The 15,522-nt window shown below is 38.7% G+C and overlaps 1 protein-coding gene across 6 annotated transcripts in view; it reads right to left on the minus strand.

Annotated features, from left to right (window-relative positions):
* Positions 1–15,522, minus strand: part of RASAL2 (RAS protein activator like 2) — a 303,510-nt gene that overhangs the window by 132,732 nt on the left and 155,256 nt on the right. For all 6 annotated transcript variants that reach the window (XM_014561394.2, XM_014561393.2, XM_006187285.3 and 3 more), the window contains exon 3: positions 6,485–6,611. In XM_014561394.2, the coding sequence (XP_014416880.1) occupies positions 6,485–6,611 (127 nt within the window). The remainder of the gene's footprint in view (positions 1–6,484; positions 6,612–15,522) is intronic.

Here is a 15,522-nt window from a genome sequence, read left to right on the forward strand (position 1 = left end):
CCATTCCTGACTGTTTTTGCCACTCATTATCATTCTCACCCAATTCTCCAACCACCATAGTGGTTTACTAAGATTACTATTGCCTTAGGACTGGTCAGGAGAGGCCCCTCACCTGGGCATCACATTTTAGAGGACTCTACTTGGGTTTGGGGGGACACCAACCCTGACAGAGCTTGAATGTACCAGCCTGGCTGTCCACATGTATGTCTGTGGGGCCTCTTGTGACATGGGACAAAATCTGAAAATTCTAGCCTGACCTTCCAGATTGTTATAAAAGTATATAGTAAACTTGAAGGAGAGAACGAATTTTATTTAAGTTTAAAAAAAAAGTTTAAAAGTTTGTTAGATTAACCTAAATATTAACACATAAGATACAGCTTTCTAAACTTAGCAAGTAGCTGGTCCACAGCTAAATACTGACCTCCTTCATTTCTTCTTCCCAGGTCTTCTGGATTTACAGCAACCCTGACAATAGCCTATACAAATGACTTAACTGAATCAGAAAAGGAATCCTTTATTTAAGACACTTTACTGCCACCTGCTGGACATATTATGAAATAATGACAAATCAACAATGACAATTAACTGACATGGACCCCTTAGTTGCTGGGCAACACATAATTTGCACAACCAGATGGGAAGCACTGCCTTGGACTCACCTTTCACAAAACTGAATTAATCTCTATCGGACCAGGATGAGGATGGGGAGGAAGATAAAACAGCAAATCAAGAATCTAAAGGTTCACTCATAATTTAGCAGAAATTGTGCTTTGGCACCTTGACTTAGAACTGAAAATTGATTTCCTCTTTAAAAAAAAAAGTTTTAACTGCTAATCTAAATCTAGCTCCTAAGAGTGAAATAAAGATGGCTTTAGTGCCATACCAGGACCAGCCTCACCCGCTAGCAGCCGGCAGCCCCAGAACGGCATTGTTTATTTATTTAATGCCATTTGCAGCCTCTTCAATAAATGGTGCTGGGAAGTCAGGACAGCTATATGCAAAAGATTCAAACTGGGGTACTTTTTCACACCACATACAAAATAAACTCAGAATAGATTAAAGATTTAAAAGTAAGACCCAAAACCATAAAACTCTTAGAAGAAACACAGGCACCATGCTCTTTGACATTTTTCTTAGTAGTATTTTTTGGCTCTGTCTCCTTAGGCAAAGGAAACAAAAGCAAAAATAAAGAAATGGGACTACATCAAGCTAAAAAGTTTAAATACAGTGAACAATATATATCACATATACTTTTATACATAAAAATTTAATAGCCAATCTAAATGCTGAATGCTACCACACACAGTCATTATTTATCAACATTTTAAAATCTATTATCTGAAAAATGGAATATGTTTCTTGTAATATGAGATCTTCATTACTTTCATTTCCCCTTCTTTCAATATTATCATTACTACCCTGTAGTTTTATAGACGATTCTAGCATCTTGAAAATACTTCATAAATTATCTAGAAACTCCTAATAGTAAATGCCTTGGGAATAAAAAGTGAGTCCTCATTAGTTTATACATAAAGTTAGAATTCAGGCTAATTTAACAGAGAAGGTCAGAGTTAAAGCTAAGACTTGAATAATCAATATCCTCTAATAATTCTGATTAAAAGAATTCTCCTTTCCAATAATTTTATGAATGCCCTAGAGAGTATATTTTGCTTTCTAATATTCATTTTCTTCAAAATTTCCTCAAATTTTTATCAGTTGGGCCAATAAACTTAGGAAGACAGGTGCAAAGTTGGCTCTTCCTCAAGGTTTTTCCAATTTGATTTCTTCTTTTGGTGGTGTTATTTAAAATTTTTTTGTTTGACTTCTTTATTTACATAAACATGAAATTTCTGCATAGCTAACTTTGACTCTAAAAGACTTCTGATACATTCTTCCCTAAGGCTTGCTAACTTGTGTCAAAGGCATGCTATGTGAAATTGCAATCTTAAGGACATTTAACAATTGGTTCTAGGTTTTGAGGACTCCATGACAATGAAACAAATTTACTTATCACAGCCAGTTTTTTAAAAATCCAGAGATTCTTAAGTAAGACCATGAGGTAATTTTAAGATTTTGTCATAATATGAAAAAACAGAGGCCTGAAGATGCAGCTTTGGGTTAGTTACCAGAAATTTGGTTTTGAATCTGCCAGTTCAATGTGAACCCTTTAAGAATTGAGAAAGTGTGGACTTAAGAATGTTCGCACTTCCTAACTAAACCAGCTTTATGATCATGTTTCTGATGCCACCTGCAAACAAGTATTCTTGCTCACTTGAGGCTCCAACTTTGCTTTGCCCACTTGGACACGAGAGCATGAACTCTACTGGAATGTCAAAGAAATGCAACCACCAGGTTGGACAGGGTTCTCCACCCACCTTTGTGCTGTCCCCCGCAGACAACACGCTGCAGTAGAGACATGTTTTCTCCCATAAACCTGTGTGTCACAAAAATGCTGTCCACTGTTCAGCTTTCGCCCTATTTAACAGTATTCTTGAAAGGTATCTGATGGTTTTTTTTTTAAATGTTGAATTCATGTAGGTTATATTTACACTGAAAATGAAATTTTAGTAGTTCTAGTTCATGTGGCCAGTGAACACACGTCCCTGTATTGTTTACATGCAAAGACCCTATGATCTGAAGAAGTAATTTCCTTTTCATAATTCAGCAAATCATGCTTTTTTGTACGTTAAATTTGAAAAATCTATTTTTGATGAATAAATTAAAATCTGGATAGTGTCACCAGAGGAAAATAGCTTTTTCCAGGTTCTTCTAAATCTGGAAATGGGTGCTTTAGACGTGATGTTCATGTGCCTTAGGAAAGCATCCCATTTTCAGTGGAAAAGAATTTGCTGTATCAAAATCTGTGTCAAACGCCAGGGTAAAAATACATTTTAGTATCCTGGGTAATCTGTAAACTGCTGAATGCAAAAGAGCCTGAGAACTAGTGAGTGAGAAGTACACACTCTGCTTACCCACTCCAGCCCTTCTGCCTCCCTAAACACACTTTATTCCCCTAAGCTCTTGACATTTATGAGGTTTCTTGTCACTGTGAACTTGCTCATGTTAAACAAAAGACAGGCCTTCCCACCTTTTAACTTGCAAGTGTCTTCACCAGTTTGAAATCACTGATGTACAGTAAAGCTGGCGCCACTAACAGAAGCTCTTCACAAATCCTTCACATTCACAGGGCTCCTTTCTGTGCTGACTTCTCTGAGGTAGAATAAAAGGTGTGTGTTTTTCATGAGTGGGTGTTTCTCCAGAGCTGACTGCCTCAGCCCTGAAATCAAAATCTATGCCCTGGTTTTACATCTGCAGAAACTGATCCGACCTCCGTTGGGTTCCTCTGCTGGAGAGGAACAAAGAACACAGACCTTGCAAAGGGAGAGAACCGAGCAAAACAGAAGGGCTTCCCCACACACACTCGGCTTGCTTATTTGGAAACCAAATTCTGGATTTTCATCCTTCTCTGGTCCGTCCCTTGCCAGGGCTTCCTCATCTTCCTAACCTCCAAATGTTTCAGGGCTCCGTCTTGAACTTTCCTCTTCTACCTAAACACATTTCGTGGCTGATTTCATTCAATCTCATGGCTTCAAACATCCTCTGTCTGCTAAAGGCCTGCAATCTGTACTGTCGGTCTGCACCTCTCCATTTCCACACTCACATATTTCCACTTGTGTATCTAATAAGATCCTCAAACTTAACATGTGCAAACTGAGTTCCCGGTCAGCCCTACTGTCAAACTTGCTTCCTCTCCCAGTCTTCCTTCCTTTAAAAAATAACAACTTCCTTCTTCCAGCTGTTCTAGCCAAAATTCTTCACTCTTCTGTTTCTCATTTTCCACGTTGAATCCAGCAAGCAAATTGGCTTATTGGCTCTACCTTCCAATATACCCAGAAGGTGATCACTTCTTAGCCCTTCCACCACTACATTATGGCCCAAGTTCTATCATCTCTTGTCTAAATTATTGCAATAATATCCTAATTGGTTTCTCAACTCCCATCCTTGCATCCCTACTCTCAAGATAGAAGTCAGTGGCTCCCCATCTCATAGAGCAAAACCCAAAGTTCCTGCGATGATCTGTACGACCTTTATGGTCTGCTGGCCAGAGTTCAGTGACGTCATCTCCATCTACTCTCCCCCTCATTCTTCCCACTCCAGCCTCACTGGCCTCTATGCTGTTCCTACTTTACACGAGCTGTTCCCGAGTGGAACCCCTCCCTCACAGGCATCCACGTGTCTTATTCCCACACTTTTATCAGGTCTTTAGTCACATGTCACTTAACAGTGAAGCATCCCTTGGTCACCTCAGCTAACATACTTCGACACTTCCTACCCCTGCTCCCTACTTTATTTTTGTCTTTGCACTTATCACCATCTAGCAGAGTATGTATTTTAGTTATTACTCTTGCTTATTGTCTGTCACTACTCAACAGAATGTGAACTCCACCAAGGGGGTGGTTTTGGTCTAGTTTTTTTCATTGCTACACATCAAGTGCCTAAAACAGTGTCTGGCACATAATTATCACTCAATAATTACTTGCTGCATAAATGAATGTTTTTTAAAAAGTTAAAAATCAATAAAAGCCACACAATATACAACAATAATACTGTGTAATATGAACAGTCATCAATAATCTATCTTCCGAACTACATAAGAATCTTCTAAAGGCAGAAATCTCATCTTCTATTTCTTTTCATTCTTACGGACTGGCATAAAATGTTACATATATAGCAATTACCCAATTAAATATCTGACAGCAGGAATTTTGCCTGAAGACAAATCACTGGGAAATGAAAACAGAACAGAATAATTATCTAGTTCAACATCAGATTGGCAATGTAAGAAAAAACGGCTCTAAAAGTAGTCTTTCCCCTTTAATATTTATAAGTGACAGCTTTCAGTGCTAATGCAGGACACCCACTCCAAATATGCCTGAGGGCTGCCATGAGCCAAGGTGGCTGCCAGACGTGTTGTCAAGGACAGAGGTGGAGGGCTGACTCTGGACTACACAGCGCGGCCACCTCATCTCAGTTTGTCTTTGGAACCTGTACCTGGACTGTTGGAGATGTTTCACAATTTACTACCTATAGCTTTCTTCCGGAAAACCGTAATAATTATTCAGACTATAATTACACTTCCTCAAAATCAGCTGACTTGTGTGGGTCAAAGTGTGATTAATCAAAGGTTCCTAGAGAAGTGGCAAAGACAGTCATCAACATAACACTACAAATAATGACGGCAAAGGAGCTGAAACAAGGAGACTCTGAGCCAGTCCAAGTCACATAGAACTTGTAAGCGAAATACAAACAGGCTATAAAATGGCTACACCCAGACAGGCTTGCAGTATAATTTTAGTCACACCTAAACTGGTTTCAACACATGCTAAAGAAGTACAGTAGAAATAGGATGAGAGAAAAATTTGATTTTTCCCAGTATGACTCGTTAGAGAAAAGTGTTTGCTAACCTGACTAATTTCTAGAAAAGCAACCAATGTCACAGGATAAAAAGAGAACTAAAGGATTCAAATTGTGGCTAAGACTCTGAGTTCCATTTAGAAAATGAAAAAAAAAAAAAATGAAGAAAAAGGCAAAAACAAAAAACCAAAACCCTGATTTTCAAAAATACAACAAGATCACAGAAGTATCCATATTAGCCAACACAGAGACAATAAATGATTCTGTTTTATCTATCGACTAAGTGTCTATGACTAAATGTCTAAGTCCGCTAAACAAATAATACCACAACGGAAAACACCAAAGCAACTCCTACTTTTCAAATTCTTTTTTTTTTTTTTTTTTACTGAATCTTAATTATATTCCCTTAAAACTACCTGACTGGCCTAATTATCTAAACAACCATTGATAAGCATGCAAAATACCAAATAAGGTCATTTGGTAGGTAGGAAACAGGGAAAGAGCTGCTTTCATACTGACATTAATTTCTTTAGTGCATAACAACTCAAGTGGGGTCCTTCTGATGTCTCCCTTCCGTCACCCACTCCTGAGTATAACTTACATGGGCCATATAAAACTAGCTCAGCTAAACTAGCCTGATCTGACATTACATTATACAAGACAACATCAGTAGCTGTGTGAACAGGGCACAAACCACTGAATACTAAGTTCCCATCTCAAACTGGCTCCCGGGTGAATCTCAGTGCTTCAGCAAGACACCTAACGCTCTTTCAAAATTTAAAGCCAAGCAGTAAATTCAGAAATAGCGCATCAACCAACTTACCGAGGACTGCAGGGTAACCTTACCAGTGCTCAGATAAATTTTATCTCTGTAAAATAACTTTGCTGCCATTTGGTTATAAAGAATAAAACTCACCACTGACCTCTAACTCTTGGTACACATACATATTTTAAAGCACTAACTTAGCAGTAAATGCAGGATGTTTTGTTTTATTGTAACACTCAATAACAAGTCCATAAATTACCGGATAAAAACCAGCAATTCCTTTCCTTTCATAAATTAGCTTACCCAGTTTAGCGGCGCCCTCTGGTGGGTACTCAGGAAACTGACCCTCGGAAGGGACACTGACAGTTCTCCTCAGGCATCGTCCTTTGGTGGAATCCGTCTGCTGCTCCTGTCCGCCCTCCACGGGTATCTAGTTAACCAAAAAGGAGATGAAACTCAATAGCACCATTACTACCTTCTGACTGAATAACGTTTTCAGTTAATGAAGATAGGAGCTTTTAACCATCAGAGCCAAACAGAAGAAATGTAGAAACAAAGGATATACAATGGTTAAAAGTATTAGCAATCCCTTTTCAGGAGGCCTTTCTTTAAAAAGAAAACTGAAAGGACAGGAAAGGTGAGTATGTAAATTAGCTTACATGACGTATGTGCCAATCACATCCAGGTGTTTACCTACTTAGGGAGCTCGGAAAACAAAACAAAACACCCACACAAATAAGATTCTTCTACATCAGAAACTGGTTCATAAACCCCAGTCCTGCCCAATGTTCAATAAGGTAAGTGGAAATAAAAGCTGACCACAAAGAGTTTGCTCCACAATTCTCTTAAAGGAAGGTTTGTTAGATAAAAGTAGTAAAATCACCCAAATTTTCTTCGATTTTAGAATTAAGCACTTAGACATAGTTAATAAAATATAGTTTCAGTCAAAATTTGTATAGATATTGACATAAAATGGCATATTTTCTTCCAAAAGTGAGATTAGTTTTTGAAATCCTAAAAATATTTTTTTCTGGCACAAGTTTTTTCTCTTTGTATATGTGGAACGAGAACTGTGAACGATACAAAATATCTCTAATGCTGCTATTTTACAGCTTATGGACTGGTTATCATTGTAGAGAAGTGCAACTGAGAGACATCGCCCACCAGGATCACACCCTGCCCTTCCCTTGAATAATAACCAATTACTCTAATCCAGGTTTCAGCTGCAAAGAGAAAAAAACCAAGAACCAGTTAGAAACAACTAAGCCCAAGATGGCAGAGGATCTGACCCCCCATAGACCATGAGCCTCATTATACACTAATTGTAATACATTAGCATACTAAATGACACACCCACCAGCACCATGACAGTTGGTGGTTGCCATGGCAACAACCAGAAAAGCCCATACAAGGACTGGAAAGGAGAGCTGCATCAGTTCCAGGCCCAAACCATCCCCCTGTTCTCTGATAATGCATGAATATTCCTCCCACTCTTTCCAATTCCCTTCCTTTTACCTTCATCCTCCTACATAAATGGTGTCTCTACCCGAATTGGGTGGAGAAGTTGATTTATGAACTAGGGTCCTGCTCCTCCATTCTTTGGCCATTGAATAAAGCTTGTGCTAAATACGTGTAAAACAAAACAAAACAAAACTTCAATTAAAAAAAAAAAAAAGTGCTGTTCCAGCCTCAGCATCAGTTCGTTGTTGGCTGTGAAAATCAGAGCAGAAAAAGAACCTCCCTGGCAGAGACTAGGGGTCTCTGCTTGGGCTAGGACCCCAACGCAGGTCCAGACAACTAACTTGGTAACAATTAATCATGTTAGTCTCTAACTTCTTATGGCTCCAATATAGAAATTTTAACAAATTTCAATAATGACAAGCATTAAGTTCTTACCAGGTGCAAGGCAAAGGAATTTAACAATGTGTGAAATTATCAGGGAGCCATTATTATTATCCCCTTTGTACAGATGAGGAGTAATTTATTTCTCCATATGATTATAATAGGCACATATCACATCAACTGATCCAGCAAAACTGGGGTGGACACGGACCTAAGTGTATATGCTTTCTGCTTTGTCTCAGTAATCCAACTCTTATGTCTAGGGTCAAGGGGATGATAGCAAGGAAAACTCCGTGTTAGGGAGACTCTGAAGAAAAATTCTAATGTCTTCATGGACTGGAAATTTCACATTCTTTATAGGACTAAAAAGTCCCCATTTCCTCATCCCCATAGCTATGGTTATTGCTTGAACATTGAGAAAAAATGGCAGAATTAAGAAAAGTAAAATTCTAAAAAAAGGGGGGGGGGAGGGTGGATACCAGATAACAGCATCAGTAAAGACACGAACCTCCCCAAAGCTCTCTGTAACACAAAACTTCACAGAGGGTAACCTAAGTCGTCCACCCTCTTCAGGATGGAAATGATCTCTACTTAAATAATTAAAAGAGTAACACCAAGAGGTGAAATAACTCCCTCCCAGTAAGAAAGGTAAAAATGAATCCTCCGCCTGCATTAGGAAAGACTGGGGGTAAATCTGAGGGAAGAAACAGTTTGGATCTTTGAACAAACAGATGAACCTAAATAAACCTAACTATTTTTGTAATAGTTCTTACTTAAAAAAAAAAAAAAAGCCTATTGCCTGAAATAATAAAGGCCTAAGCCACATAGAAAACAGACAGGAGTTATTTTTGATATTTTAGGAAGTTATGGCACGTGATCTTTTCTGTAGAAATTTACAAAGGCCACATCCAGGAAAAACAGTAAGAAATGGCTTCTATATCATATACTTTGCCTCTACCGTATCTAAGAAAATAAATAAATAAAATATATCAAATTCTTATTTGGGCCTAAACTTCACTCACAATTATATTCTCAAAGTTCTAATGTAGATGCTTCATTTCCCACTGTTGAAACTTAAAATATGATTAAAGGTTTTATTCAAAGTATCACACTTAAAGTTCAGGGCCCTTTATACCTGACTCAGAATTTAAGGTGTTTAATAGTGTTTACTTTTATTCTAAACTTGCGTTTCTTTTTTTTTTAATTAATTTATTTTTTATTTTTTTAACATTTTTATTGATTTATAATTATTTTACAATGTTGTGTCAAATTCCAGTGTTAAGCATAATTTTTCAGTTATACATGAACATATATATTCATTGTCACATTTCTTTCTCTGTGAGCTACCATAAGATCTTGTATATATTTCCCTGTGCATACAGTATAATCTTGTTTATCTATTCTACAATTTTGAAATCCCAGTCTATCCCTTCACACCCTCTGCCCTCTTGGCAACCACTAGTTTGTATTCTATGTGTATGAGTCTATTTCTGTTTTGTATTTTTGCTTTGTTTGTTTTTTCTTTTTTTTTTTTAGATTCCACATTTGAGCGATCTCATATGGTATTTTTCTTTCTCTTTCTGGCTTACTTCACTTAGAATGACATTCTCCAGGAAAATCCATGTTGCTGCAAATGGCGTTATGTTGTCAGTTTTTATGGCTGAGTATTCCATTGTATAAATATACCACATCTTCTTTATCTAGTCATCTGTTGATGGACATTTAGGCTGTTTCCATGTCTTGGCTATTGTAAATAGTGCTGCTATGAACATTGGGGTGCAGGTGTCATTCTGAAGAAGGGTTCCTTCTGGATATATGCCCAGGAGCGGGATTCCTGGGTCATATGGTAAGTCTATTCCTAGTCTTTAGAGGAATCTCCATACTGTTTTCCACAGTGGCTGCACCAAACTGCATTCCCACCAGCAGTGTAGGAGCGTTCCCCTTCCTCCACAGCCTCTCCAACATGTCATTTGTGAATTTTTGAATGATGGCCATTCTGACTGGTGTGAGGTGATAGCTCATTGTAGTTTTGATTTGCATTTCTCTGATAATTAGTGATATTGAGCATTTTTCATGTGCCTATTGATCATTTGTATGCCTTCCTTGGAGAATTGCTTGTTTAGGTCTTTTGCCCATTTTTGGACTGGGTTGTTTGGTTGTTTCTTATTAAGTCATATGAGCTGCTTATATATTCTGGAGATCAAGCCTTTGTCAGTTTCATCTGCAAAAATTTTCTCCCATTCCATAGGTTGTCTTTTTGTTTTACTTATGGTTTCCTAAATTTGCGTTTCTTAAGAATCATTTGCTTTTACGACACCATCAGTTGCTTCTTACATAAATTATTCTTTTAAAGATATTGATGTACTTCTTGAAAGTTAGAGGGATAATATTTCAAGTATCTTCAAGTGAACTAAGCTGGAGTTTACAAATTTCACTATACAACTGAAGAAAATCAGTTTCAGAAAAGTCAATTTGAGAAAAGCAATTTTGTCCATTCTGATGGCCCTAATTTAGCTTACTAGTTCACATTTACTTGTTTATACTGAATTATTCTTTAAAAACTATACATTGTCCAAGTTCTGCAGCATGAGAGAAAAAATTTTTTTCTTTCTGTTTTAACCTCTTTCGCCTTGTGCTATGCCTCTGCTGGGTCCTCTTTCCTCAGGGGGAATGGCGGCCGTCACGATCTTTGGCTGCCCACTGTCCAATGCCTGAAAATAGCTGCTAGATACCCTTTTTTTTTTGGTCCAGCCTTACACTGTTTGCAACAGGAAGGCTAGTCTTGTACCAGTTACTCCATCATAGCTGGTGCCAAAAGCCTCTTATGGTCTTTTACCCAAACTACTAACATGGCCTCTTCACTGGTGACATTCTTTCCCTTAAATCTATCCTTTACATAGTTACCAGCGCATTTCCAAATTGCAGTTATGATCGTATCATCCTGAGGCTTACAGCCCTTCAGCTGCTCTCCTTTGCAGTGGTTTTCAAAGCAGTGATGGTACGTTTGTGCGTGGAAGTCTGTGACAAGGGGGTATCTCTCTGCTCCAACCAGAGCATCATCTGGAGTCTGCCTGTTGTACAGGACCTCTGCGCAAGCCTTCTACAAAGGAAGAAGCCTACTAAAAGTGTTTTACAACTACTCTCTTACACAGTAAATGCAAGATCCCTATTGGTATGTTATACCAGGATTTCCCCGAATCAGGCCACTGATGAGCATCCAGCTTCAGACTTCATATTCTAGGAACACCAAATTGCTTGCATTTCCCTAATATATCCCCTATGTTGTAGCTCAGTGCCTTTGCTTAATGTGTTCTCTCAGCCTGAAACATTTTCCCTCACTTTCTTTTCTATTCTATACCTGCCAGGTAAACTCTTACTCATCCTCAGGCTTAGGACAGGCGCTTCCTCTTCCAGGAATCCTCCCTTCTATCAGTCCCCTAAGGGGAAGTGAAGTGCACCTCCCTGAGGTTCCTCCAATAACAGAGCTTTCTCTGTCACTATACTTACACGGAATTATAATTATTTATTTGTGCAACTAATTCCATGTAACTCAACAGCTTATCTCTCAGCAGTCAACCCCCAAACCTTAGAATAGTTCTAACTCACAAATGAATAAATGAATATTTGATAGGTAGAGATGGGGGCCATTCTGGGCAAAGGAAAAAACACAACATCAGCCCAGAGGTTGGTAAGCACACAGGCTTTTGGTTGTTGTTGTTGTTGTTCTTACTTTATTTGGAACAAGGAGTAGGCCAGTTTAGCCAGAGCAGTGGGGTAGAACACCCAGACATATTATAACCACATGGGGGGCTTTAATACCAGGCCATGCATAATTCAGGAAGCACTGGGAAACCATTCAAGTGTTCAGATCAGAGAACTAGTAGTCTCTTAATTGGTCTGTCTCCTTCCTATCTTTCCCTCTTCCAATACATCCTACAGATTAATATTCATCACACATAACATTGATCCCCTTCCTTTCTTAAGCTTCCTTTGGTAACTGCCCATTGCCAACAGCATCTTAATGACACAGATTATAGTCCTTCAGAATAAATGGAATTCTTTCTTTTATTCTATCCAGTTTACTTGTGCTATTTATCAAATACCGTTTTTAAATGGTTTGTCTTATTCCCACAACTAAATGTGGTATTGGGCAGAGAGGAAAGAATTGTGTCTTATTCTTTGTAACTCCTAACACAGTGAATTCACATACGGGGGTATGTCATGTATCTGCTGAATAACATGAACGTGGTTCTGAATGAAATATGCCATGGGTAGTTTACCTCAGGATAAATAACAGTTGATTTTAGCTGTTCGCACAAAGCCTAACTGCTATTTTCATCAACATATCTGAGTGTAAAAACTGCTTTCCAAAAGCAAGAAAAATATTTTGAAATTGTATTGTTACATTGCTGCCTATACACTAGCAACTAGCTTTTAAAATTCCAAATACAAAAAGTAGTATGAATGAAGAAAAAGGGACCCCTAAATGGCTTGTTATTGCTAAAAGGAAGAACTCACAAATTCAGCTTTCCTTTGTATTTTTATACTGGCTGCACCTCAGAAGGGTTCCTGATTGCCTTCGCTACCATTTCCCTCAACTCCTTCATCTCTGGTTTACTTGGGTTTATCTCTCGCAAGCAAAGTGGAATTCAAATGGCCTCCTACGCCCTCTTTGAACCGGGCTGGTGCCAAGCCAGCCAGGGCCTCTCCTGGCATCCGGGCAGGGAAGCATATTTCCTAACGCAGAAGCAAAGTCTGTTTGGCACAATTTGCATGAAGCAATTTACTGACTCAATGAGTCACTTCTCAAGGTGATACTCCTGGCAGACTTCTCTTTCCAGCACTCTGCCCAGACCTACCCTTCTGCTACATTTCCCAGATTGGTAATCGGTGTATTTAACCCTCTTCCCGTGTACAGCCCCCAAGCAGACTTTTTCCCATTTCTGACAGGAAACATGCAGAGTTAAGAGAGAGCATTAAAAGATCCCACACACTGAATACATGAGTGATACCAGACTAATATAATCCTCCCACATTCCAACAGTGCCTGGCTAAGGATTCAGTGTAAATCCTTATAGAACCCTCCTAATTGATCTTATTAACACAGCAATAAACACCCCCGTGATTAGTTGATTAAGGTTTAAAACAGCTTTTTTAAGATAATTTTAGCAGGAAATTCCTTGAACTCCTTGTTTCAAGGAATTCTAAATTGTTCAGCACAAAACTCCAAGGGTAGGAGTTATATTCTTCGTGACAGTGTGGGTGGAAGGTAGAAGAGTGACAGCATATTCTGGTATTTCCACCCCCCACCCCAAAAAAAAAGATTTCTAATCTTTTTCTATCATGAAATTAACAGAATATGAAATAAAATTCAAGTAGCAGGTAGAGCCATGTCTTAACATTTTCTTACCCTAGAGACTTAATCTGAGTTTTTTCCAACTTAATAGTGATAGAACATCCCTGCCTCAGGGCATTAAACTGTGTTTGTAAACTCACCGTCCCTCCGTCATCCCTTAGCTGTTCCACTGCAGTAATGTGACTCTTCTATTTCCTTTCAATCCCTTTGACTCAATTTTCCACATGATCAACAAAGTTACTTTTCTAAGAAGCAAATGTGATGATGTCATAGCCCTATTAAATACCTATCCATGGTCCAAATCATTTCCAGAATAAAGTCCAAATTCCTTAGCATGGCCTTCAAAGCGATTATTCAGCCCTTGCCAGCTATCACTTTTCCTCTTGCAAATTATATTCCAAGGATTCTGACCATTTTGCAGCTTACCAAAGAGATACAAATTGTTTCCTGACTTTGTACCTTTATACATACATGGAATAGCCTTCCCGTCTTTTCCTTTTCTGGCCATCTCCACTTTAAACCATGACGCACCCCAAGCAGTATCTTAACCTTTCTTTTGTGGTAATATTATAATCTTTAAAAAAATGTATTGAGGTGAAATTCACATAATATAAAATGAACCACTGCTAAGTGAGTAATTCAGAGACAGTACCTTCATGATGCTGCGTAACTGCCACCTCTGCATCTAGTTCCAAATGGTTATAACTTTTAATTTACCTCAGTGTGTCCCCAACAAAACTGCATCTTTGTAACCAGAATACTGCACATATAACAGATGCTCAACAAATAAAGATGGAATTACATATTCCAGTGGAATAGCATCGTATGGATTATCTTTCCCCATATTTATTATCCAGTTTTAGAAAAAATATGTAATTAAGCCTCTTGTTGTGGGAAGACATCACACAAAAAAGAAAAAATAGAAGGTTCGTTTCCTCTCAAACTTACATTAAGGAAATTCAGGAATCAAAGTTTATAATTTGGCTTTTTCAAAATTTATTCGACAAATATTTATTGAGAATTTACTCATATGTCTGCAACTGTTCTAAGCGCTGAGGGATACAGCACTGAAAAATAGACAAAAATCCCTACCCTAAAAGCTTATAAAGGAGAAAAGAGACAATAAACACAAAAAATTAATTATATAGCATTTTTGAAGGTGGTAAATGCTATGGGGTGAGGGGGATAGAGCCGGGTAATTAGATCAGGAGTTCTAAATGAAGATAGAGGGAGAGGATGCAATTTTAAATAATTTGGTGAGTGTAGGCCTTATTGAGCAGATGATATGCAAGCAAAGAGCTGAAGAAGGTCAGAAAGTGAGTCATGTAAATATCAGAGGGAAAAGTCAAGGCTAAGTAAGGTCTTGAGGCAGGAACATGCTTGATGTGCTTAATAGCTGAAACAGTGAGTGGGAAGGGGTTGGGGGGGGTGGGGGCTTGGAAGGATGGGACTGTCAGTAACGGAGATGGTTTCGGAGGCAGAATTAGCAGCTCAGTGTGGAGCATGTTGGAAATGACTATTACATATCTAAGCAGAGGTGCATAATGGGCAGATGGATATATGACTCTAGAGAAGGGAGATGTGTAGGCTTCAGATATAAAATCAGGATCATCAGCATTAGACAGTATTTGAAGTCATAAGATTGGATGAGATTCCTAACGAAGTGAGGTCCACAGACTGAACTCTGTACCACTCCCTGTTGGCATGTGGAGAGTAGAAGAGAAATCTGCAGAGATGACTCAGAAGGAAATGCCAGGGAGGCAGGAGGAAAACTAAGAGAGCGCAGAGTCATGGAAGTCAAGTGAAGAAAGTGGTTCTAGAAGAAGGAATGAGTGACTGGTTGCATTAAATGTCACTAACAGATTAAGTAAGATGAGATGTGAGAACTGACCACTGAATTTACCAGTGTGAGGTCACCAATGAGCTTAACAAGAGCAATTTTCACAAAGTGATGGAGGTCAGAGTGTGACTGAACTAGGTTTAAGAGAAATGAGAGGAGCCCTTAAAAGTCCCTGCCTCCCTCCCTCAGTCCCCCACGCTCTCTCTGGACCCCAGTCACACCAGCTGTCTCCAGGTCCTTCAGCATCCCTCGCTTCTGCCTTCTCCTGAGCCGGGGAAAGCTCTAAGCCTAGACTGTTCCTTC

This window comes from Camelus ferus, chromosome 21 (genome assembly GCF_009834535.1).
Source record: "Camelus ferus isolate YT-003-E chromosome 21, BCGSAC_Cfer_1.0, whole genome shotgun sequence".
In the NCBI taxonomy this organism is placed as follows: domain Eukaryota; kingdom Metazoa; phylum Chordata; class Mammalia; order Artiodactyla; family Camelidae; genus Camelus; species Camelus ferus.